Raw genomic sequence first — 24,440 nt, 5'->3', positions numbered from 1 at the left:
ACTATAAATTGCACTTTTTTTCATAGTTTGGCTGGTCCTGCTTATAGTCAGATGCAACTTATATATGAAAATATATATAATTTAACATGTTTTTAAATGTTGGTATGAATCGACATGACAGTCACTAGAGGACGCTCTAGGCTTGTGGAATGAGATCGGGAGCTTGGTGAACTTGCGACAGGTCAGACATTTTTTGTACTTAAGCCCAAAAGTTAGAGGGGGTTCGGGGGAGTCACCGCCGGGACAAAGTTCTGCGCACTTTCAGTCAGAGATTAGGGCTTGCACTATGCCTAAAACACATGTGCATACCGTAAATCCTCAAATTTACAGGCCGAGATTCTATTTATAAATAAAGCCCGGCCCCAAATAAGCCGGGGTAATAATTGCCTACATTGTTTCAATTTAACTCAATGAAATAAAAGAGCTCTTTTTAATATTTTATATTGTTGGTTGGTTTAATACTGTTGCCAATGAAAAGTCATTGTCCTACACCAGCGGTTCCCAAACTTTTTTCCCCGCGGACCACCTTCTACATCCTGACTCGGCTCGCGTACCCCCACCATCCAACACATAAAAAAGTAACTCATTCTATTGACGCATTCCAGGCATCGTTGTTTAATTAGCCGCCCTACATGATAACATAATCAAAATGTGCAACTGGTCTATGAGCTCTCACGTTACAAAAAACAGTGGAGAACCACATTAGAATGGTTAGGTAGCATCTCACTGCAGACCACGCACTGTGGCTTTGGGCAGTCTGTCTCCCAATCCATCATACTTTAGCTTTCTTCGCGCAGTCTTTTCTGTCTCGTTCTTTCTTTTATCCCCCTGTGCTCCATCTCCACCTTCATTAGTCTGCCCCCCATCCCATTCCATCGTTACCTGTGTCCTGCTCTGTTTCTCTTGCTTCTCCTCTTCGATCGCTTTAATTAGGCCTTTTGGACAGTGTCCCTGTTTTTAGGCAGTTTTCCATGTTTACGCAGCCTTCTACCTAGCCTATACTTCAACGAAACTAACGCGCCAGATATTCTGGCTGCCCGCAGTGTAGCCTACTGTGTAGCCTATTGTGTGTAGCTTATTTTTTAATGAAAACATACCCTATTATAGAGTTTACAAATGATTTCCTTTAATTTCACGTTTCCATATCATTATAACCCGATTCGAAATTATGTATTATTTATGAATTAATTAGAGTATTAATTAATCATTTTTAACTCCTTTCCGCCATTGCCCTTTTCATCTCGCGTACCCCCTAGTGGCAGCTCGCGTACCACCGGGGGTACGCGTACCACAGTTTGGGAATCCCTGTCCTACACCATGAGTCTCCAACACATCGCTCTCAAGCTACCAGTCACTTGCTGCCCCCTTCTGAGCTTGCCAGAAGCTGAAGCAGTACTAGCCTACTGTACATTTACACAATTGTTGCCGCAAGGCATTCCAGCCTACGAATTTAATAAAAAAGCAAATCATGCATAATTAAAAAAATAACTCAATTTAGGCTACCAAACCAAACCAAACTGAACATTTTCTGCTTTTGATAGCCTACCGGTATGAAGCTCCAAACGAAACGCACGTCTCACAATAAAAGAGAAGGCAATAAAACGCACATAAGAAATAAAGGCCTGCCTCGAATACAAGCCTGCCCCAAATAAATGCATATGCTTTGCGCAGCCTAAGTAAATAAAATACCCCGGCCATAATTTGAGGATTTAAGAGTCTGTCTCCTAAACATTCCTCACACGGCCGTTATCCAGAGATGCATGAAAACATTTGAGAGAATTATGACTTTCTCTTAAGAATTGTCCTAACCTTTAAAATGAGGCAGATAGGACAAGGCATATCTGCAGAGAAACACTGTAAGGTTGACTGCAAAGATTATGCAGACTGTTACGATTGACTGACACAAGCGGGCACATGCACATTATCAAAATCATATGCTGGACGCTTTAGGCTATAGTCTTTCTACATGGGTTTAGTTAATGATCAGGCTAGAATAATACCACACTTTAATACTGATTGGTGTAAACCGGGACAATTTAGCGTTCCGACAGGCTTTTGTTGGGACTCGGGACACGCAACTCAAAATGTTATTTTAAACGTGTATCTTTTTTACACTCTCGTTCTCTCGGAGGTAGCCTGCCGAGCATTTGCTCTGCTGCCGGCTTGTCCCTCCACATCACCCAAAATGCTTGATTGCATTTTCCACATTTTTGGCTAAATTTTCATGTACCACATCAGCATTTTTGTTCAGTGAATCTTTTGTAAATTGCTTTACAATTACCAACGGGCCCTTGGCCGCCTTCCTTATCGCCCAGTTCTCCTCAGCTTGCCACCATTCACTACCCTGGAAATCCAGAGTTCCCGTGAGAGCACAATGGAATTGTCTCTGCGAGACACTCTGGCAAAGAGCAATGATGCACGTTACTTTTACCCCAACATTCTGGGGAACCAGCTAAACTGATGAAGACAGCGCTGCAACGTTGGAGGACAGTACACATTGGTCGTAGTGTTATCCGATTGCGTCAAAGTCCGAAATCATTCAGAGTAAACATGGTCTAGTGTTATCCAATTGCGTGCAGTGATATTTTTAAATGCATGCTTGTTGCCGCCCCTCGAGTTGGGCCATTACATTGTTCTTGGCCAGATCCTTAATCTTTCTAGATTATCAGGATCTGGATTTTCCAGGCTAGCCATTCACTCCTTCACTTAAGATTCCCAGTAAAATTCTCAATCTTTTTGGCCTCTATGTGTTCAGTTACATAGTCTGTCTGTTCTTGGTCTTGGATTTTGTGAAATAAATTTAGAAATAAATGCGATTTATAGTCTGGTGCGACTTATATATGTTTTTTTTTACTAATGCGACTTATAATCCGGAGCAATTTATAATCCGGAAAATACGGTATATTGTTAAAAATGGAAAATTACTCACAGTAGTTTCTCATCATTGAAACTTGCCAGATGTTGAACTAGAAAAGTTCCATAGGCAAAGGAGGGTCGTCCATGCCTCAAGTGATGCAAAAAGTCCAGATTTTCAAGGAGGGCATGTTTGTTTACAAGATATGGGGTGGAGAAATGAGGCAGTTCTGCAGACATCTCTGTAAAGAGACTAGGTGATTAGATCATTAAAAAAAGACAAGGAAGACATTTTAGAGGAAATTTGTGAAACCCACCTGTAATGCCCAATGTATTGGCTGATTGCCACCAAAACAGTCTAGAGGAATCCAAAGGATTTAGAGACTGTTCAGGGAAAAGGTAAGGTTGAAAACTTTCAAATCTCTGCAAATAAACTTTGTTCTACTTTCCATCAAGCTTACAAATTCCTTAAAGGAACACGCCACCCAATGTCAGTAGTAATATATGTTCTTACCTTAACTTTCACGAGTTGAGTCATACCTCTCCCGTGTCGGTACGTGCACTCAAACGCTCTGGTGCGCGGCTGGACTGTATTAGCATGTTGCTATGCTAGCGGGCTTTGACGGTAACTAAGCGTAGAAGTAATCAGAAACATCCACGTTTTCCCGACTTAAATACAGTTGCACTAGTAGTTGATAGAAATGCTACGGCCACGCAACATGAAACGTGGCGATTTTCCAAGCGAATAAACCGGAGAACTACAATGTGTGGCGCAATAGCACTTGGGAGTACTTCGACCTAGCGTAGTAGTATTGTTAACACCTAATTATAGATCCTATCCACCACAGAGTTTAGAATCCATGCTGGATTGACCCTCAGCCTCTCCCTCCCCTCTGAGCGAGAGAGAGGCACACACACTAGAGATGCGCTGATGGGCTATTATTTCAACCATAACTGCATAGCAAAACTTATCATCCATCAGCACCAAAGTTTTTTGACCAATTTTCAAAACTGCACCCGCCCACCATCCGCTGGTTGTTTTAATGTAGGCTATGGGTGATGCAGCGCTCCTGACGTGAGGCTAGAAAGCCCTTGCCTGTTCTAGAAAGACTGATCTAATGCAGCAAATATATTAAAAGGCTAAAGTCGTACATTGGCTATGTTGTAGCCTATCCCCAGAATATCAGCAGCAAATCTCCAGTCTCCAAATAAAACGCACATCGGCCTGTTGCCTATTCTGCCAGCTTGTGACAATATATCGTCCAAAATGCTTGATTGCATTGCATTCTCCACATTTTTAGCTAAATTTTCATGTACCACATCAGCATTTTTGTTCAGTGAATCTTTTGTAAATTGTAAATTAGCTATGGCTAAGATGGAGAGTCTGTTTGGGGAATGTGTTGTGTTTGGGCGCATATCGCCATCTAGCGAGGCGGAGTAAAACATTAATACTTTGGCCTATGACAGTGTTTCTCAAACTTTTTCAGTTTCAGGACAACTTAACTAACCCTAGCTAAAAAAAAAATTAGACCTACTTCAACAGTAGCCTATAATTAGTCTACACAATAGGCCTACTCACTGAACCACCTTGCTTATTGTCTTTGCACTTTGCTTATTGTGTGGATTCATACTGTATGATTTAAACTGGCATATCTTACATAGACAGTGTTGCAGAACTGTTTTTACATACAAGTTGGTTCAATATTGCAAACCACTCATCTATATTATATTTTACCACGTCTGCTCGTGGACTACTTGGGATAGCTTGCGGACCACCAGTGATCCCTGGACCACACTTTGAGAAACACTGGTCTACGAATATGACAGTGGTCCAGTCCAGACTAAAACTCGACTAACAAAAATGATATTTGAATGACTAAATATGACAAAGACTAAAAAGGACATTTCGTCACAAGACTAAGACTAAGACTAAATTAAAAATAGGTGACAAAATTAACACTAGTGTGCCTCTCTCTCGCTCAGAGGGGAGGGAGATGCTGAGGGTCGATCCAGCATGGATTCTAAACTCTGTGGTGGATAGGATCTACAATTAGGTGTTAACAATACTACTACGCTAGGTCGAAGTACTCCCAAGTGCTATTGCGCCATACATTGTAGTTCTCCGGTTTATTCGCTTGGAAAATCGCCACGTTTCATGTTGCGTGGTCGTAGCATTTCTATCAACTACTAGTGCAACTGTATTTAAGTCGGGAAAACGTGGATGTTTCTGATTACTTCTACGCTTAGTTACCGTCAAAGCCCGCTAGCATAGCAACATGCTAACACAGTCCAGCCGCGCACCAGAGCGTTTGAGTGCACGTACCGACACGGGAGAGGTATGACTCAACTCGTGAAAGTTAAGGTAAGAACATATATTACTACTGACATTGGGTGGCGTGTTCCTTTAACAATCATAAACAATCATATCAATAAATGGCAATGAAAGTTCAATTTCATGCATAATTTATGCTCAGCTATACAGCCCTTATGGAATATTCAACGTACTTGCATGAGATGGTAAATTGATATATCTGATGGTCCCATGCCAAAAGGACCACTGGGTGGGAAGAGAGCAAACTTCAGTTTGGGATATGTGCTCAAGGCCATCTTGAGGAGTTGGGGGTCAGCTTTCCATGGGCAGTTGCCGACCTGCAATGTGTGTTGGGACACCTGAAGAGAACAGATTTAACTTACAACAAAATAACAATGACAAAAGAGCAACTTTATCTAAATAAAACAGTCAAGGCAAGCAGAACATTTGTGATCAACTGTTATCAAATGTTAAGATATAATGCAAAATGTCACAGCCTACTCACTTAGTAAAAGCATCATCTGACCAGACCATACTTACCATACCAAGACTTACAAAGGCAGGCTTAGGTGGATGCTTTTAAATTAGTGATCCTTTTTACAGTGCCCAAATTTTATTTTTCTATGCTCTACTTAAAAAAACATATTGTGCAGCCTATACACACTGATCTGATCAATATATGGACATTTTGTACTTCCTTCCAGCTCAAAATGAGCTGACCAAATTTACTGTTTTCCCAGACCTTGGTCAGGAATGGCTACACAGTCAAATCAAAGGGGGGAAAAAAACTTCAATCCAACATCCATGCTGGACAATATGTCCAAGCCAGTTATTTTCTTAATGACAATATTGACAATAATACAAAAGACAAAGGAACAGAGAATGAGTGACAATATAAGACTAACACAGAAAGACATAAAAGACCCAACCTGGTCTATGCTGCCTGGGGCAAACATAATTGTTGATAGAGCCAGAAGGCTGTGACCCTCAAGCAGCATGCTGCTTACACTGCCCTGGCTGCCGGGGATGAGGACACGGGCACTAGTCAAGCTGCCCTCAAAGACCCTCTCTGGTTCTGGTGGATTACAACAAAATGAAATTCAATCAACCCAAATCTCACAGTGTAATTCAAGTTGAAATCTCTATGGGGGGGTTCCCTCTCAAGATTTCTATACATTTACAAAAACAAGTGGTTGCATCATATTGGTCACATCAAATGGCGACCCCCAGATTAAGATGCACTGGTTTAGGATACTGTAAGGTAATGTGCAGCATTCAAATTCTAATGTGCAGGATTCTAATCTGCTTTTCTGAATCAATAATAAATCGTAAGAGCATTATGCAAGATAGAGTATTTTGCTTTTTTTGTAGTATTTTGCTTTCAACACATTTGTTGTATTGCTGCCCATTCCAGGTCAGCAGTCAACTATGCTAACTAAGACTAGATGTACCGCATATCGGTACAAAATATGACCGCCGCTCAGTCCTGTACATCCGTTCCGCGAAAATAAATCACACTTCAATTTGTCTCCATATTTTACTCCATCCCCCACTCTTGAAACTTTTGTGTATGCTTGTTTGGCATGCCTGAGTGTGTGTGTGCGGCTGCACAGAGAGTAGCCTACTGGTGCTGAAAAGGTGAATAGATTGTAGAATAGCCAAAGAAGATGTAGCATTGTTATAAAACCTTTAACATCTCTAAACAATCACAAGTAGGGCAGTTCATCACAGTTCATCCATTGCAACTGGATTGATGAAAGGTCACTTACACCTGTAGGCTACATTGTATTTGGGAAAGGCAAAAGGTATCAGCATAATGTTATTTATTTATTTATTTATTTATAAACAAAAACAGCTATCAAAAACAAAGGTCATTTTTGGATGGATGGATTTTTTGTGAATGTTTCTTCTTCTACATAAGACTTTAGTCATCTTTAGTTCATGTAATACTTTATTGTCAATGCACAAATTAAGTAACAGTAGTCTGAAACCTTATTGTTAATGCACAAATTAAGTAACAGTAGTCTGAAACGAAATGCTGTTTTACATCTAGTGGTGCAAATAACTGACATGTCCAAATGGGCCTTGATGAAATGCGTCGCTAGACTGTTCATACACATTTTAACGGGCCAAAGTTGAAGAGCTGTTGTCCGTTATTGTTCGTGCAAATATAGGCTGATTCATGTTCCCTTGCATTGTGTAACTGAGGTCCATGGCTAGTCTGGCTTTCACCAGACCAACCTCAATCTTTTAAGAAATCAAAAAATAAATAGCGGGCAGATCAGGCTGGGTTCACCAAGCCTAGTCCATAGGCACCCGATATTGTTCACGCTCTGGCTATTCTAAATGCAAAAATGCATCAGGGAGTTATGACAAAACTGTAACTAACAAACTAGAAAACGCAATTCCAGGGAATTACCAGTGCATGAAAATGCAAAACATATGGTGTGAAATATATTGTTAAAACAGATGATGTGCTAATTGGCAACCAACATGATGAGGTTTAATATAGTTGAAATGACTGAACTAGGTAGATGAGGTTTAATATAGTTGGAATGACTGAACTAGGTAGATGAGGTATAATATAGTTGGAATGACTGAACGGTTAAAGAGGGGGATAGTGTAAAAGGTTAAATTATTTGCTAGCTAGATGAGGTTTAATATAGTTGGAATGACTGAACTAGGTAGATGAGGTTTAATATAGTTGGACTGACTGAACAGTCAAATAGGTGGATAGTCTGAGAAAGGTTAGCCTGAGAAACTGATAGGGTGCAGGTGGCCTGGCCACCTGGCCTAGGATTCTAATTGCTTAACGGCAGTCTTAATAGAGCCATATTGTATGCTTAAAGCCTGAGACAGAGTATATAGTTTAAAAGTTAAATGTAGATAAAAATGCTAACTAGCATGCTAACATGTTAGCATGCTAACTATGCTAAATATGAGACTTAGCTAACTTAGCTAATCATTTTTAGCAGTTTTGCTAAAAATGCTAACTAACATGCTAACATGCTAGTATGCTAACATGCTAGCATGCTAACCATGCTAATTAGCTACAGTGGGTAGGAGTCATAGTTGATGACAAGTAACAGTTACACTGGCTGAACAGTTAAAAAGTTCAGTAGTTTAAAGGGTTAAATTGTTTAACAGTGAAATATTGTAGTGAGGACTTTTATTTTGAAACAGTTTTTGGCAGAGGAAGCAGTTGAACAGGATGTGTAGTCTTAATAGGGCCAGTTTGTATGCTTAAAGCCTGAGACTGGCAGTTGATGCAGCTGGCCCGAACACCTGCCATAGGATTCTAATTGCTTAACGGCAGTCTTAATAGAGCCATATTGTATGCTTAAAGCCTGAGACAGAGTATATAGTTTAAAAGTTAAATGTAGATAGTGTAATGGATGTTGATAGACAGATTGTTTAATGGATGTTGATGAATAGTTTAATGGGTGGATGAGTGAATGGTTTGAAGAGGATGAATGGATAGAAAGTTGGATGAAATGTGTCTTATATCCTTGTAGAATGGAGAGACAGAGAGAGTTGGTCTAGTTCAGTAGAAAGCAGTTGATACAGGTGCAATCAGTTGAACTGATTCTTTGATGGGGCCTAGATGAGCAGCTGGAAGATGATACCAGGTGCAAATCAAGTTAATTAGTCCATTGTGATGTCATCAGCCCATGTTAAGTCTATGGGGAAATTTTGAGTAGTTTTTAATTAATAGTTTAAAAAGTATAAAAGTTACAAAGATAAAAAAATACAAAGCCCACATGTCATAAGTAAGACCTACGCAACGCAGTTTGAATGAAGTTTCTACGTTAAACGGTTGAAGCTGCATTAACTGCGTTAGAAGAAGAAGAAGAAGAAGAAGAAGAAGAAGCCTAGGAAGAACAGTAGAGTGCATTTTCATGCACTCTAATAAGAAGAAGCCTAGGAAGAACAGTAGAGTGCATTTTCATGCACTCTAATAATAATAAGAAGAAGAAGCCTAGGAAGAACAGTAGAGTGCATTTTCATGCACTCTAATAATGCTAACCAAGTAACCTTGCTAACTAGCATGCTAACAATGTTAAAATGTTAACAATGCTAATCATATGACTTAGCTAACCTAGCTAATCATTGTTATTAGTTATGATAACTATGCTAATTAGCATGCTAACATGCTAATTATGTTAACCATGTGACTTAGCTAACTTCGCTAAACATTTTTAACAGTTATGCTAACTATGCTAACTAGCATGCTAACATGTTAGCATGCTAACTATGCTAACCATGTGACTTAGCTAACTTAGCTAATCATTTTTAGTAGTTTTGTTAAAAATGCTAACTAACATGCTAACATGCTAGCATGCTAACTATGCTAACCATGTGACTTAGCTAACTTAGCTAATCATTTTTAGCAGTTTTACTAAAATGCTAACTAGCATGCTAACATGCTAATTATGCTAACTATGCTAACCAAGTTACTTAGCTAACTTAGCTAACTAGCTACAGTGGGTAGGAGTCATAGTTGATGACAAGTAACAGTTACAATGGCTGAACAGTTAAAAAGTTCAGTAGTTTAAAGGGTTAAATTGTTTAACAGTGAAATATTGTAGTGAGGACTTTTATTTTGAAACAGTTTTTGGCAGAGGAAGCAGTTGGACAGGATGTGTAGTCTTAATAGGGCCAGTTTGTATGCTTAAAGCCTGAGACTGGCAGTTGATGCAGCTGGCCCGAACACCTGCCATAGGATTCTAATTGCTTAACGGCAGTCTTAATAGAGCCATATTGTATGCTTAAAGCCTGAGACAGAGTATATAGTTTAAAAGTTAAATGTAGATAGTGTAATGGATGTTGATAGACAGATTGTTTAATGGATGTTGATGGATAGTTCAATGGGTGGATGAGTGAATGGTTTGAAGAGGATGAATGGATAGAAAGTTGGAGGAAATGTGTCTTATATCCTTGTAGAATGGAGAGACAGAGAGAGTTGGTCTAGTTCAGTAGAAAGCAGTTGATACAGGTGCAATCAGTTGAACTGATTCTTTGATGGGGCCTAGATGAGCAGCTGGAAGATGATACCAGGTGCAAATCAAGTTAATTAGTCCATTGTGATGTCATCAGCCCATGTTAAGTCTATGGGGAAATTTTGAGCAGTTTTTAATTAATAGTTTAAAAAGTATAAAAGTTACAAAGATGAAAAATACAAAGCCCACATGTCATAAGTAAGACCTACGCAACGCAGTTTGAATGAAGTTTCTACGTTAAACGGTTGAAGCTGCATTAACTGCGTTAGAAGAAGAAGAATAACTAGAAAAGCATTTCCTGAAGGAAATATAGTGCATGAAAATGCAAAAAATATGATGTAAAATATCATACAGAGTAAAAACAAACTATATTGGTTGCTAGGTAGATGAGGTTTAATATAGTTGGAGTGACTGAACAGTTAATAGGTGGATAGTTTATATGGTTAAATGATTTGCTTGGTAGATAAGGTTTAATATAGTTGGAATTATTGAACGGTTAAATAGGTGGATAATACTTAACTTAGTTAACTTAGCTAATGTTTTCATTTTTAGTAGTTATGCTAACTAGCATGTTAGCAATGTGAACATGCTAACTATGTTAACCATGTTACTTAGTTAACTTAGCTAATCATTTTTAATAGTTTTGCTAAAAATGCTAACTAGCATGCTAACATGTTAGCATGCTAACTATGCTAACCATGTGACTTAGCTAACTTAGCTAATCGTTTTTAGCAGTTTTGCTAAAAATGCTAATTAGCATGCTAACTAGCATGCTAACATGCTAGCATGCTAATTATGCTAACCGTGTGACTTAGCTAACTTAGCTAATCATTTTGAGCAGTTTTGTAAAAAATGCTAACTAGCATGCTAACATGTTAGCATGCTAACTATGCTAACCATGTGACTTAGCTAACTTAACTAATCATTTTTAGCAGTTTTGATAAAAATGCTAACTAGCATGCTAACATGCTAGCATGCTAACTATGCTAGCATGCTAACTATGCTAACCATGTGACTTAGTTAACTTAGCTAATCTTTTTTAGCAGTTTTGCTAAAAATGCTAACTAGCATGCTAACATGCTAGTATGCTAACATGCTAGCATGCTAACTATGCTAACCATGCTAACTAGCTATCAAGTTGCTGGTTAATAGAATGTTGCAGCTCATCTCGTTGCGAATCTTTGGTGTGATTTGGACTTGAGAATGGTGCAGACTGCGCACGCTAACGTTATGATTAGATGGCATGAAAAGACTGCGGTGGGGAAAAGCTAGAGTTCCAAATTCTATAACTTTTTTCAATATGATCTATGCCTATTATGTCCGACTTCGTCATCGCTCAATTCATCCCTTGTGTTTAAAATTTGCGGATAGGCCTATAAGCTTGTTTTTATGCTGGCAACAAAATGATTCGCGAACGTTATTCTTTATTCTAAATGCGTACTGCCATGGCGATAAAGAGAAAGAAGTAGGCTATGATTTGAAATGTAAGCTGAATAAAATACGGGAGAAAGAATATGGTTCATGTTCTCTCATGCTGTTTCATTCGTGCTGAAAAGGAGGGAGAATGCAACATTACGCACGTTCCATTTTTGCATAAATAATTACTGAACGGTTTTGGTCAGGGCTGATAATGCAACTGCATTTGACAAAGGACGATATAGGCTAGGTTGCTAGTGACAAAATATATGCTTTCAGTGTGATACGATCTCTTTGTAAATTACGTTTGATTAAAAAGTGTTTAATCTGTTCTGGCTATCCCCGCTATTTGGATCTTACTGTATCTCACTCAATGAACAACATCTCAACACTAAATGCATGATGATCCGTAAATGTCATTAGATAGTCATATAGGTAGACATTCAGTGTGTTTGAAATAATTAATTTGGTAATATTTTCCATCTTTGCAGAGGAAAAGTTTTGTGTAAAGGAAATTAAAGGCCTGTCTCATATAGACGCCTGTCTCTAATACTAGCCGGTGCATTTTGGCGATTTGGGAAAATAAAAGCCCAGGCTATTATTTGGAGTTTTACGGTAGTGTAAAAGTTTAAAAGCTGAATGTAGATAGTTTAGGTTGTTGATAGACAGCTAGTTTAATAGATAGATAGTTTAATGATAGTTTAAAAGTAGACCGTTTAAAAGTTGAATGTAAAAAGTTTAATGTTTAATGGGTTACATTGTTTAACAGTGGATTATTGTAGTGAGGACTTTTATTTTGAAACAGTTTTGGGCAGAGGAAACAGTTGAATAGGATGTGTAGTCTTAATTGACCCAGATTGTATGCAGGTGGCCTGAACACCTGCCATAGGATTCTAATTGCTTACCGGCCGTATTATGATGTCACAATCGGCAATGTTAAGTCTATGGGGATTTTTAAAAAGTTTTTCTTTAATAGTTTAAAAAGTATAAAAGTTTCAAAGTTGAAAAGACATAGCAGCTTTGTCCGTTTGAATACCTACGTTACAAAGTTTGAATGAAGTTTCTAAGTTAAACTGTTCAAGAGAAATAGCGTACGGAAAAAGTGGTAAGCGGAATAATAATAAGAAGTTGCCTAGGAAGAACAGTACAGGGCATTTCCATGCACTGTAATAATAATAATAAGAAGAAGCCTAGGAAGAACAGTACAGTGCATTTTCATGCACTGTAACTAGATCCTAATAGAAAGCTGTTAGCTTCCCTAAGCTACAGGTAGGCTTATAAGATAGGCCTATTTACAACATAAATTGTCAATAGGCTATGCTAGCGACACAAATAAAATCTCCTTTGGAAACCAATGGCTTACGCCTTACAGTATCAAGCGGACTTAAACTGCCATATCGTGGCGAAAAGTTGTAATAAAATTCACGCAGCTCCATGAGTCAAAGAAAGCCACTTCTAAAGCCACTTCTAAAAGTAGCCACTTCTAAATGGGACCCACTACACAGTAGCTTAAGGTGTGTTGCTAAAGCAGCCATAATGAAATGAAGGTGTCATTGTTTGGATACTTCACACACACGTGCTTTTTAATTTCACAGACTACAACTACCAAGCTGGAATCAAAGCACATCGATTCCCCTCTCACACCCTGCACGCACTTAAAACAAAATAAACAGGCGTCTCAGTCTCACGCATGTATAGGCAAAACTGTATCAGACCGGTGTAACGTTGGTAAATCTTCCATTGCACAGAATGATTTTTGTAGCACATGCAACAAATGACAGTCGAAAGATACAATTATAGTGCTGCTATCAATTTGCTTGGTATAACCGCATTTATAGTTTTCTACAAATGCAATCAATCAAATTGGCCTCCATCACTCAACCAACGCTAATGGTAACATTACCTAAGTCCTTATTGCATTGCATGTAAATGCAATGGACTGTTATTGCTGTTCTTCTTATTATTCTTCTTCCGACCAAATTCAACGTTTAATGCGACTGAAACCGCTGAACCGTCTGACCTCATTCAAAGACTCCTACAAAGCTCTTGTAACGGACAATCGTAGAATGTATTTTTCATATTTGTGAACTTTTTGAGATATTTACGATAAAAGAGCAATAAAATCCCATAGACTTAATATTGACCGCCGTGGCGGCAACTTTTAGCATCATGACGTGACCTGCACCTGAAGGCAATCAACAGCTGGTCCGCTGCAATCTTTCTACCACTGGAGCTGTGAATCTTCTGAACGTTTTGGCCTGCCGTGATACTTTACTTGCTCGTAAAACTCTCCTCCAGAGGCACATTTCTCTAACTACAGACAAGGTAAGTGGTCCGATTTTTGGTATTTGACTCATTTATGTCGTCAAACATTATGTTATGTAGCATTCTATACTATAGCTAGCCCTATGTATGAAATGATAGGTCACAAGTAGCCGTTCTAACGTTAGGGGAATAGTTAACGTTAGCACTTATCCTATCCGTTGATATTTATTATGTAAGGAAAGTTATGAAACCCACCTAATCAACGTTAATAAGTCGTCACTTTAAATTGACCGGTTAGCTGTAGGTTTCGATAACCTTAGCTAACGACATTCAAACCTAACGTCGCTCCCAGCTAAGCACTGACGTTAACGTTACATTTGCTCACTAACCAGTAGCGTTTTAAGTAACGTTATACTATCTGGCTCTTGATAACCTGTGGAAAGGGACCTGATGAAAACCTTACTGTTTGGAAACGGACCATATGACCAAAGTATTGTTAAAACACACTACAGAAGTTGAGGTATAACGTTTGTGCTGTCAACATAGCTACAGAGTATGTTTACTTGGCCTAGGCTACTCATTTCTGCATTATTCTGACCTATAAATTAAAGCTTCCCAGTTGTTGTAGGCCAGGGATTCCCAAACTGTGGTACGCGTACCCCCGGTGGTACGCGAGCTGCTTCTAGGGGGTACGCGAGATGAAAAGGACTATGGCGGACAGGTATAAAATGAAAATTTTAAATCTTTTGTAATTAATTCATGAATAAATACATAATTTTGAATCAGGTCATAATGACATGGAAACATGAAATTAAAGGATATCATTTATAAACTCTGTATGTGTTGATCAAAAAAAGGGCCGCTTATTAAACATGACGCCTGGAATAGCTAATAGAATGCGTTACTTTTGAATGCGTTTGATGGTCCGTGGTCCGTGGAGGGAAAGTTTTGAGGATATAACAGGTTTTTGAAAACAACAAAAACAGAAAGTAGCCTAGGGAAGGAGCAAAGCTAGGAGTTATTTCAGATGGGCAAGAAAGGTAACATTAAACTAGGCTTTACATTTAACAAACTAAAGGTAGCCTAAGTTTAGCCTTTCTAGGCTGTATAGCCTAATGTTGTCCAAACGAATACATCCTTGTCAGGTGTTGTTGTAGGCCTATTATAAGATATTGTATGTGGATGTAGTTAGGCTACTATGCAGGCTACTTTTCATAACTTTTTAACTGACCAAATGCACGCACCTAAAACCGGGAAACGGACAAATATTGTCAACGCGGGGGTGGGGGGTTATAGAATGCATTACGTTTTTAATGTGTTGGATGGTGGGGGTACGCGAGCCGAGTCGGAATGTAGGCGGTGGTACGCGGGGGGAAAAGTTTGGGAACCGCTGTTGTAGGCTACATCCTAAAGTAGCTTCTAGGCCCACATCGTAATCTGTAGAAAAAATGTGGATAACAGACCTAGCAAGCTGTAAGATATAGTGTAGTTGGTTATCAAGATACTTAAAATCTGAATGGTCCATCCTTAAGACTCAGTTTATGATTATCAACAGCAACAACACACCCTTTGCCTACAAAGTGTTCTAAGCTGTTTACTTTAAACTGTTTGGCTGTCAACTATCCTTAAACAGAAATTAATAAAACACAAAATGTTGCTTTGTTTGCAGTGAAATACTATAGGCTAGTATATTTAACTACCATTACAGATTTATGGTGCAACAACCTCACTTAAATATCTAAGTTGTATTGAACAATTGTACACATTCCATGTTTTAGGTATAACTCTAATTTGTTTGCTTTTGTCTTTTAGGGACCAGACCCCAGACCAGTGTGGTGATGACCGTGTATTACATTATGTGTGTGCCTGTCTGTGTGCACATCCTGCCAACTATACATCGCTGACATTAACACTAACATTAATTCCTAAAAACATGTGACCATATCTCAACATATATGCACATACCTTTGAACTATAGACGTAGATCTGAGATCTACACTGAGACATTCTGAGTATTATATTGTTGCAGGAGGACTATGCCGACAACTATATGAAGCATGCATACATTTGAATCATGTGCTGTGACATCTGTGAAACTTAGCTATGCTGTTAGACCTCTGTTTTTAGACCTGAGCTGTGCTGTGTGAAAATTAAGATTCTAACCTAAGTTCTGTCTAAAACTGATCATCTGAAGGGCTGAATCTTGTTCTTCAGTCTATATCACCAAGTGACCAGTGATCAAAAGTGACCTATTTATTACAATTAACTGAGACCTCTAGCTCTTGCTGCCATTTCAGAATTACCACTGATAAATAGATCTGTCTTAGGATAATATGATTGGCATTATCAAGTTCTGTATATATATATACACACACACAACTGTGATTTTTTTTTTTTTTACTTCAAGCTTACATTGGTTGTTAAGTGTTCATTAGTGTATTCTGAGTATCATTCTGCTGTATTAAAACAAAGAATGTTGATCAATATTGAATTAACAATTTATTCATATACTTTTAGTTAACATATAATCAAGTAAGTGGTTTTCAAGAATACTGGACACGTCTATGTAATCTGAATAATCATACTGTAAGTAATTTAATGTTATACACAGCAGCTTTTTTGCATTTACATGCAATGGTAATTCCCTGGAATTGCATTTTCTAGTTGATATTATAAGATTAACGTACCTGCAGTAAAAACCAAGCATGTCCGTAAACATCCTCAGATTTATTTCGGCTTCAAGGAGAAATGGGAATTACATTTCATGTGAACATCATCCTATCCTTATTAGACGTTCTCTGCGGTAAACTATAGTCCTTGTAGGAAGCGTCAATTGTTATTCCAACCCACGTTTAACTTCCAACAAAATTACGTCTCACTGCAACGATGCGCCATCTAGTGGACAAACGACTACTTATCGGCAATACTGGAAATGCAGCCATGATGATGATGATGAATATATATTTTGGCTTTCTTTTAATCCTACTGAATTTGTAATTATGTATCGGCCGTTCTAATACCGATAGTATGTGGGTGCCTGTGTGTGTGTGCATGTGTATATGTGTGCACCGCCATCTACAGGCCAATGAGTGTACAGTCACTAAATGTACACATAATCTATTTTTTTTAAGACCCCCCCCCATGGATGAAATTCTACGAAACTTGGCATACCCCCAGAGAATGCCAGGTCAATCATACAAATAAAATTTGGTGCAGTTCTGAACATCTTAACTGAAGATAGGGGCGACTTTGACAATCCCTATATGACCGCTTCGCTAGTGGCGGTCATAATAAACTTCAGTGAGTGGTGGGTGAAATACCTGTTAAGTTCTTTGCTATTTCTTGTATTTTCACGAGCATCTCAAAGCATGGATGGCTTTCACATGAACCATTTCCTTTCAAGACTGGCTCGTTTCTGGGAAAAATAAGGTCAAATGATGAAACAGCAAATGCTCTATACCAGCAGCTCTTTTCAAAAGGAAGATTTCTTACCCGTTAAAGCTGATGTAGGTGTAGAGGAGGTAGCACAGACCAATCTCTAGACAGTGGTTAATAAAGGTGCTTTGAAAATGTTGCATCTGAGAAGAAGAAAACTGAGAAATCTTTGTCACTTGCATCACTCCTTCAGCCTGACCCAACCTCCACAGCAGCTGTTCAAAGTTGTCCATTTCTGTTTGAACAAATTCACCTTGTCTGTGAAGACACATACAAGTCAGTTGAGCTCTGTAGCAGTTAACATCAAACTGAGTCCGAGTGATTTGGCTCTCTTACCTAGCTAACATGTCCAAGATGATGTTCCTCAAAAACATGTTGCTCTGCGTGTTGTTGCTGACAACATCTGCAGTTAAAGCCGGCCATGAAGGAGACATAGTGGAGTTTCTGTTGCTCACAAGGCTCTTGATCCACTCAATGACCCTCTTATGATCATGGTGTGAGGTGAGGTATGACCACAAGACTTCTGATTCACAGGAGCTCTCTGTGAAGGAAGAAAATGGCATGACGCTAATTGTGTTGTATCTACAGTGCCATCAGTCAGAGATTCACAATTTGTGGGTGGGTTATACAAAAACATACATCGTATTTACCCAATGGCATATGAACGCAAAGCAGGAGAGAGATCAAAGTTAAATAAAGTAACAGTAAAAAAACAAGATAACTCTGGTATCCTTCTACACACCCTCAAGGACGGTAGTCCTTGTTCAGCCTGCAGCCTGGCACTTCGCTGTGTCCAGGGGTGTAGTGGTAAAATAAGAGGTGGGTAAACTATTTATTCTGTGGTCACGGTAAGGTGGAATGTGCAATGCAATATTGGATTTTTCCGATAAGGCATTCAGAACATGTTTGATGATGGTGGAGGTTATTGTCCAATGTAAATAACAATACCAATGGTATTAAATGGTTCTTTAAATGTTGATGAGTGTACATATTGTGACATATATGTGGATAATACAGTGTGATTTTTGAATGTTTAAAGTTGCAATTGCTGAATAAACTCTTTTGAGAGGTGGATAAACTGTAATCAGAGGTGGATAACCTCTATTTCTGAAATCAGAGGTGGATAAAGTGCGTTTCAGAGGTGGATAAAGTGCATTTACTTGCATATAGCCTCCACTACAGCCCTGGCTGTGTCCATTGACAACACTGTTTTATCTGTGGTGGATAAATGTACTTATAGTACTTATAGTATGTACATTTAGTGTGTTAAATAAGTGAATAAAGTGTAAAATATTTTAATAGTTTTATTTCCATATTTCAAATGTAATGGAAACCTTCCATATTCAATTCATTGCTGTTTATTTTCAGTTTGTAAATGCCCGGTATGCCAGATGGCCAGTCCGTCCCTGGTCACTAGGATATACAAGGGACTTAAGCCTTTGAATATCTTTGCTGCATTGGATCAGTCTCCTTTCTAGAACAGGCAAGAGCTTTCTAGCCTTGTCAGCAGCGCCTTGCATCGCCCATAGACCTTAAAACATTCAGCGGATGGCGGGAGGGTGCGTTTTTGAAAATTGGACAAAAACGTTGGTGCGGACGGATTATGAGTTTTGTGATCCGGTTGCGGATGAAATAATTACCCATCTGCGCATCTCTAATGCTAATATGTACACTTAACTGGTTGAGCAATTGAAGTCATGTTAAGAACATAATATGTGTGTGCATTTTTGTAGCTGTTATTCTGTTATTTTATAAAATCTCCTGTGGAAAGCTATAAACAAAGTGTTTGCCATGAAATCTTCAGATATGAGCCATTAAATATGTTGATACAATTAAACTTTTTGGATATTTGCAAATGTACTACATAAATGTTAACTCATAATCATAATAATCAACTAAAAAACATTTTATATTGATGTCTCATGTAGATAGGGAGAGTCACTCACTCAGGACCTTCTTCTGTGACAAGAGGATAGAACTCTGCGTGTAGCTGTCCCAATATCTGACCCAATCTAGCCGCAGTAGACTACACAGGTTGTGTGATGACATGCCAGCTGGCTCACATGCAAACTGCTGCAGTAGACTGTTACATTTTGGATCTGCATGCCCCTTGTCCAAAATCCTGCAAAACATTAAAGGAACACGGCACTGTTTTATGAAATTGGGTTATTCACTATCTCCCCTAGATAAGTGAGCAAAAGCATTTTTGTCTCCATGCATGCATTGTCTTAGTCCGGCAGCGCCACCACTAGCTTAGTTTAGCATAGTGAATGGAATCTCACATCGCCGGATAGCATGTCGTGAGAAAAAGTGAGCCAACAACAACAAAAAAAAAACAATTACTTATTGTGGCCTGCATATTCACAACGAGTACAAATGTCAATGCAGACTAAGCGATTTCCTACTACATTGTTGGGACTACATTGGGGCGAAGCAGAGATTGTCTGTGCTGTGGCGAGTGAGACAAGGTACTCATGTATTGCATGATATCTCTGCACCCAAGTAGCAATGCTTCACCTGTGCTTCAACCCAATATAGGGAGTTTGTTGTTGTTGGCTCACATTTACTCATGACGTGCTCGTGCTATCCGGCGATGAGAGATTCCATTCACTATGCTAAACTAAGCTAGCGGGGGCGCTGCCGGATTAAGTCAATGCATGCACGGAGACAAATATGCTTTTGCCCACTTATCTAACTCAAGGGGAGACGGTGAATAACCCAATTTCATAAAACGGTGGCTTGTTCCTTTTTATTGTAAATGTAACCTGTAAATATAGGGATGAACCCAGATAGCAAGAGGCTGGCGGACCACTGTCGGTCCATTGGGGACATAGCTGGCGGTCCGCTGGCATTTTGCTCATCGGTTCTCTGGCAGTCCGCCGGCGGGTTGCAGACAAATTGGCCAATATTCTGCCACTATTGGTCTATAATCTTGTAATTTGTTCATTCATACTCCATTATATAATTGTATTAACTTTTCTTAATATTCATGACAAGTTAAATTTAAAGAGATGGAAGTCCAACGGCGGCATACCACCAGCGGTCCGCTATCTGCCAATCTGATTTTGCTATCTGGGAAACCACATTTTACAAAGGGCTGCTGTGGCAATATCTGAAAACAAAATGAAATAAACAAATGAAGCAGAAGCTCTGCCCAACCTCCTATTCTCCATGGGCTGACAGGAGGGAGCAGTTGGTTTTTCAATCTTCCTCAGGAGCTCCACCCTTAACAGCTCTTCATCTGACAAATATCCATGGCCGCTCAACGTCTCAACCTACAGAGCGATAACAACTTAGCACACATCTGAAAAGCTTCACCAGTGAACATTTTCTTCAAAATGTTTTTCATTTCAATGCCTGCATTCAAACACTAATTTAACTTTTTTAAAACATTTTCTGTAACATATTGTTTAGCCTTACAATGTAGCATTTGTTCAGTACATAGAATTGCTAAGCATTTTTATTAGCATTTTTTAAAGTTTTTTCTTTTTCATCAGGCATAAGTTCCATATCTACTTGTGAAGAGTCTAGAATTACTCCAACATCATTTGAAATAGCTTTCGCTAAAAAAAAAAAAAAAAACTTCTGGGTTTAATTGTCACGACAGAAAGGTCAAGCTGCCAATGTTGAAAACACCTGCTCCACCAGGGCCTTTCAGAGTTCTTCAGATAGATTACATCACCCTTCCAAAGTGCAAAGGCTATCGCGACGTTCTGGTTGTCCTGTGCAAGTTCTCCAGGTGGATCGAGGCGTTCCCTGCAAGATCCGGAACTGCACTACACACTGCCAAAGTCCTCGTGAAAGACATCATTCCCCGATACAGATTGCCAGAACAGATCTGCTCAGACAACGGAACACACTTCACTGGAGCAGTCTGCGCCGAGGTGGCCCGCATGCTGAATGTGCAATGGTCCCTGAACTGCCCTCTGGGCAGGTGCAGAGAGCCAACCGGACGTTGAAGGAACGACTGGCCAAGAAACATCAAGAAGGCATTCCTTGGGTTGACGCCTTACCAACGGTCCTGTGTAGCATGCGTGCTACAAGCAACAGAGCCATGCTGTGGGCTTGCTGGATCAAACCCACTAATAAAGTAAACTTAAGAAGAACAATAGTGGTCTTGCTGGATCAAACCCACTAATAAGAAAACTTAAGAAGAACAATAGTGGGCTTTCAGCCATGCTGTGGGCTTGCTGGATCAAACCCACTAATAAGAAAACTTAAGAAGAACAATAGTGGGCTTGCTGGATCAAACCCACTAAAAAGCCACCGAGCTGACATCACAGCTAGCTTCCCGCGCACCTCCTCAGCCCGCCTTAACTCAGCATGTAGATCCTGAGCGCTCACCTAGCCCCGCATCATCAGATATGGACACGGGGATAAATTGGATAAGCATGCCAGCGCTGTGGGAAAGACAACCACTTTGCCAAAGTCTGTTGTTCTGCACCGGCTGGGGTCGGCCCACGGTCTGGCCCACGACAGGCTGGGGCTAGCTCGTCAGCCCCAACACCAATACACTCAGTCAGCTCTGCCCGTGTGTCCTTCAAGACGTGCACGGTGGAATTAGATGGGGTCTGGGTACCGTTGTGGCTTTATGTCTTCTCAACTGGGCCACAGTCAAGCGCTTCCTGCCCCACGTCATGCTGCAGACACCTTCGGCTGTTCTCCATGGATATGGCAATGCACAGATCGACTTAGTGGGCTCCCTCAGCTGTGCTGTGCGACACGGCAACAAATCCATGGCTTCCTTCACCTTTCAGGTGGCGCGGCATGGAGCTAACCTCATGGGCTTGGACCTCATCACCAGCTTGGGCTTCACGTTCATGGACAGCTGTGGGGCTAAGATTCTCCAGGTCAGCACACCATGGGAACAGCGATGGCCAGCACTCTTTTCCGGCCTTGGCTGTATCTCCGCTTTCACCCATCAGCCTCTACTCCACGTGGACATACACCCGTTCATTAGAGATGCGCAGTTCGCGGTTACAGCCGCGGACTCTGCGGTTAAACCGCGGATCGGGCGGATGACGTGAAGAAATATAATATTTTAATTAAATTCGGGCGGGTGGCGGTTGAACCAATCAAATGAAAAAAATATAGCCTATACATTGTTAAATTGTGTTACCTACATCCGAAAAAAACGAGCACACTTTGAAATAGTCAAATTTTCATCAGGCAGTTTGGCCTAGTTGCTTCTATGCATGCTGCTTTGTTTATCTATCAGAGACGGTGTTGCGGAATTGGTGTATTCCGATGTTTTACTGAGCAACCCCTCACGCACGCACACACACACATACTAAAGGTAACAAAGTTTAAATTAAGTAGCCTATCGTAGCCTACCAACATGTTTTTCTCTCCAGTGTGCAATAAGAAAGTAGAATAGGCTACAGTGCAAGTTGACCGATGATTCATCTCCCATGTCGCGTCTCGTTGCAGAGCCTTGGTAGGCCACTAAGCAAATCTGCAACCTAGCTGCCAGTATTGGAGGAGGCCTAAACATCTCGTAGATGAGACTGACTGGGTTATTTTGTTTCGATATTATATATAAAACACATAGTCATTTTAGCCTACCATTCAGGGAATAGGCATTTAAAAGGGAGACAGATTATGGTGTGATATGACTCAGAACTGACATCGGGCAATGGCAGTGCGAGACGTTCAGAACGTAAGAGCTAAAACTTCTACAAGCTCAGTAACATCCACAGCGGAAAAAAGAAGGTAAGAAAAATAGTCGGAAAACTTAGATGTGTAAGGCAAGCAAGCAAGTTGTTACTAAAAAAGTAAACATGCACGTTGCACTGCTGTGCGGTGGGTTACAGTGCATGCGTAAAGTAGCCTATAATGTGAATGACTTGTTATTTTATTAAGGATTTCTTTCTTTTTGCAAAAAATAAAGTACAATAGGCATTAATTAGTAGGCTAAATAGAAGCATGTTGAAATGATGTGCTAAATTGCGTTTTTTATTACAATGATACAATTGTAGGCTACAGGCTGCGTTTTATTTGGAGACTTTGCGACACTGAGTTTGCTGCTGATATTCTGGGGATAGGCTACAACATAGCCAATGTAGGACTTTAGCCTTTTAATATATTTACTGCATTGGATCAGTCTTTCTAGAAGAGGCAAGAGCTTTCTAGCCTCACGTCAGCAGCACCGCATCACCCATATACATTAAAACAACCAGCGGATGGCGGGCAGGTGCGGATTTGAAAATTGGTCAAAAAACGTTGGTGCGGATGGATGGCGGATGGATGGTAAGTTTTGCTATGCGGTTACGGTTGAAATAATAGCCCATCCGCGCATCTCTACCGGTCATACAGCCTCTCTGCCGCATTCCCCTGGCACTACGAGATGACGTCACAGCAGAGCTGACAAAGCTGTTGGACATAGGCATCATCGAGCAAGTCAACGCCTCGTCCTGGATCTCTAACCTGATCATTGCGAAGAAGAAGTCAGGGGGTTTGCGTGTGTGTGTGGACCTGAGGGCGGTGAACAAGGCCGTTGTACCCGACAAATACCCGCTGCCCACAGCAGAGGAACTGACTTCTTAGTTTACGGCTCCACAATGTTTTCAAAGCTTGACCTCCGCCAAGGCTACCTGCAGGTACCTCTGCACCCGGACAGTCGTAACCTCACCGCTTTCGTCACACACGCAGGCGTCTTCCGCTACACGAGGGTCCCTTTTGGCCTATGCTCCGCCCCTAGCTGTTTCCAGAAAATAATGTCCACCATCTTCGCTGGTATCCCAGGGGTGGTGATATTTCTGGACGACATAGTAGTACATGGACCAACACCCGTCATCCATGACCAGCGACTCACACGGGTGCTCGACACACTGGCCTCCCATACTCTAAATGGGGAGAAATGTATTTTTTCTGCGTCTGAAGTGGAGTTTGTGGGGTTTCGTCTGAGCTCAGAAGGCCTCAGCCCACTTCATTCTAATGTGGAGGCCATTCAACGGCTGCCCATGCCCTCCAGCCCGGCTCAAATTGCCTCTTTCCTTGGCATGACATCCTACTACTTGCGCTTTCTTCCCCAGTACTTTTCCACCACCGCCCCTCTACGGCAGCTCCTCAAAAAGGATGCCCAATGGGTTTGGACCCCTGCCTGCAACGATGCTGTCATACAGCTGAAGGCCCAGCTCATCGCACCACCAGTACTCGCA

The 24,440-nt window shown here is 40.3% G+C and overlaps 1 protein-coding gene across 4 annotated transcripts in view; it reads right to left on the bottom strand.

Moving 5' to 3' along the window:
- spg11 (SPG11 vesicle trafficking associated, spatacsin) overlaps positions 1-24,440 on the bottom strand; it is a 96,196-nt gene that overhangs the window by 48,053 nt on the left and 23,703 nt on the right. For all 4 annotated transcript variants that reach the window (XM_076303185.1, XM_076303194.1, XM_076303211.1 and 1 more), the window contains 9 exons: positions 20,440-20,555; positions 19,227-19,402; positions 17,617-17,821; positions 17,338-17,538; positions 17,166-17,260; positions 6,094-6,239; positions 5,359-5,523; positions 3,171-3,237; positions 2,930-3,095 (listed from right to left, as the gene is read on the bottom strand). In XM_076303185.1, coding sequence (XP_076159300.1) covers positions 2,930-3,095; positions 3,171-3,237; positions 5,359-5,523; positions 6,094-6,239; positions 17,166-17,260; positions 17,338-17,538; positions 17,617-17,821; positions 19,227-19,402; positions 20,440-20,555 — 1,337 coding nt within the window. The remainder of the gene's footprint in view (positions 1-2,929; positions 3,096-3,170; positions 3,238-5,358; positions 5,524-6,093; positions 6,240-17,165; positions 17,261-17,337; positions 17,539-17,616; positions 17,822-19,226; positions 19,403-20,439; positions 20,556-24,440) is intronic.

This window comes from Alosa pseudoharengus, unplaced genomic scaffold (genome assembly GCF_046254945.1).
Source record: "Alosa pseudoharengus isolate Yale_2024_CS ecotype anadromous, Long Island Sound unplaced genomic scaffold, YU_APseudo_1.1 YU_APseudo_1.1_scf_10, whole genome shotgun sequence".
Lineage (NCBI taxonomy): Eukaryota > Metazoa > Chordata > Actinopteri > Clupeiformes > Clupeidae > Alosa > Alosa pseudoharengus.
The sequence above is the reverse complement of the archived record's forward strand: the minus strand, read 5'-3'. Positions and strand labels throughout refer to the sequence as shown.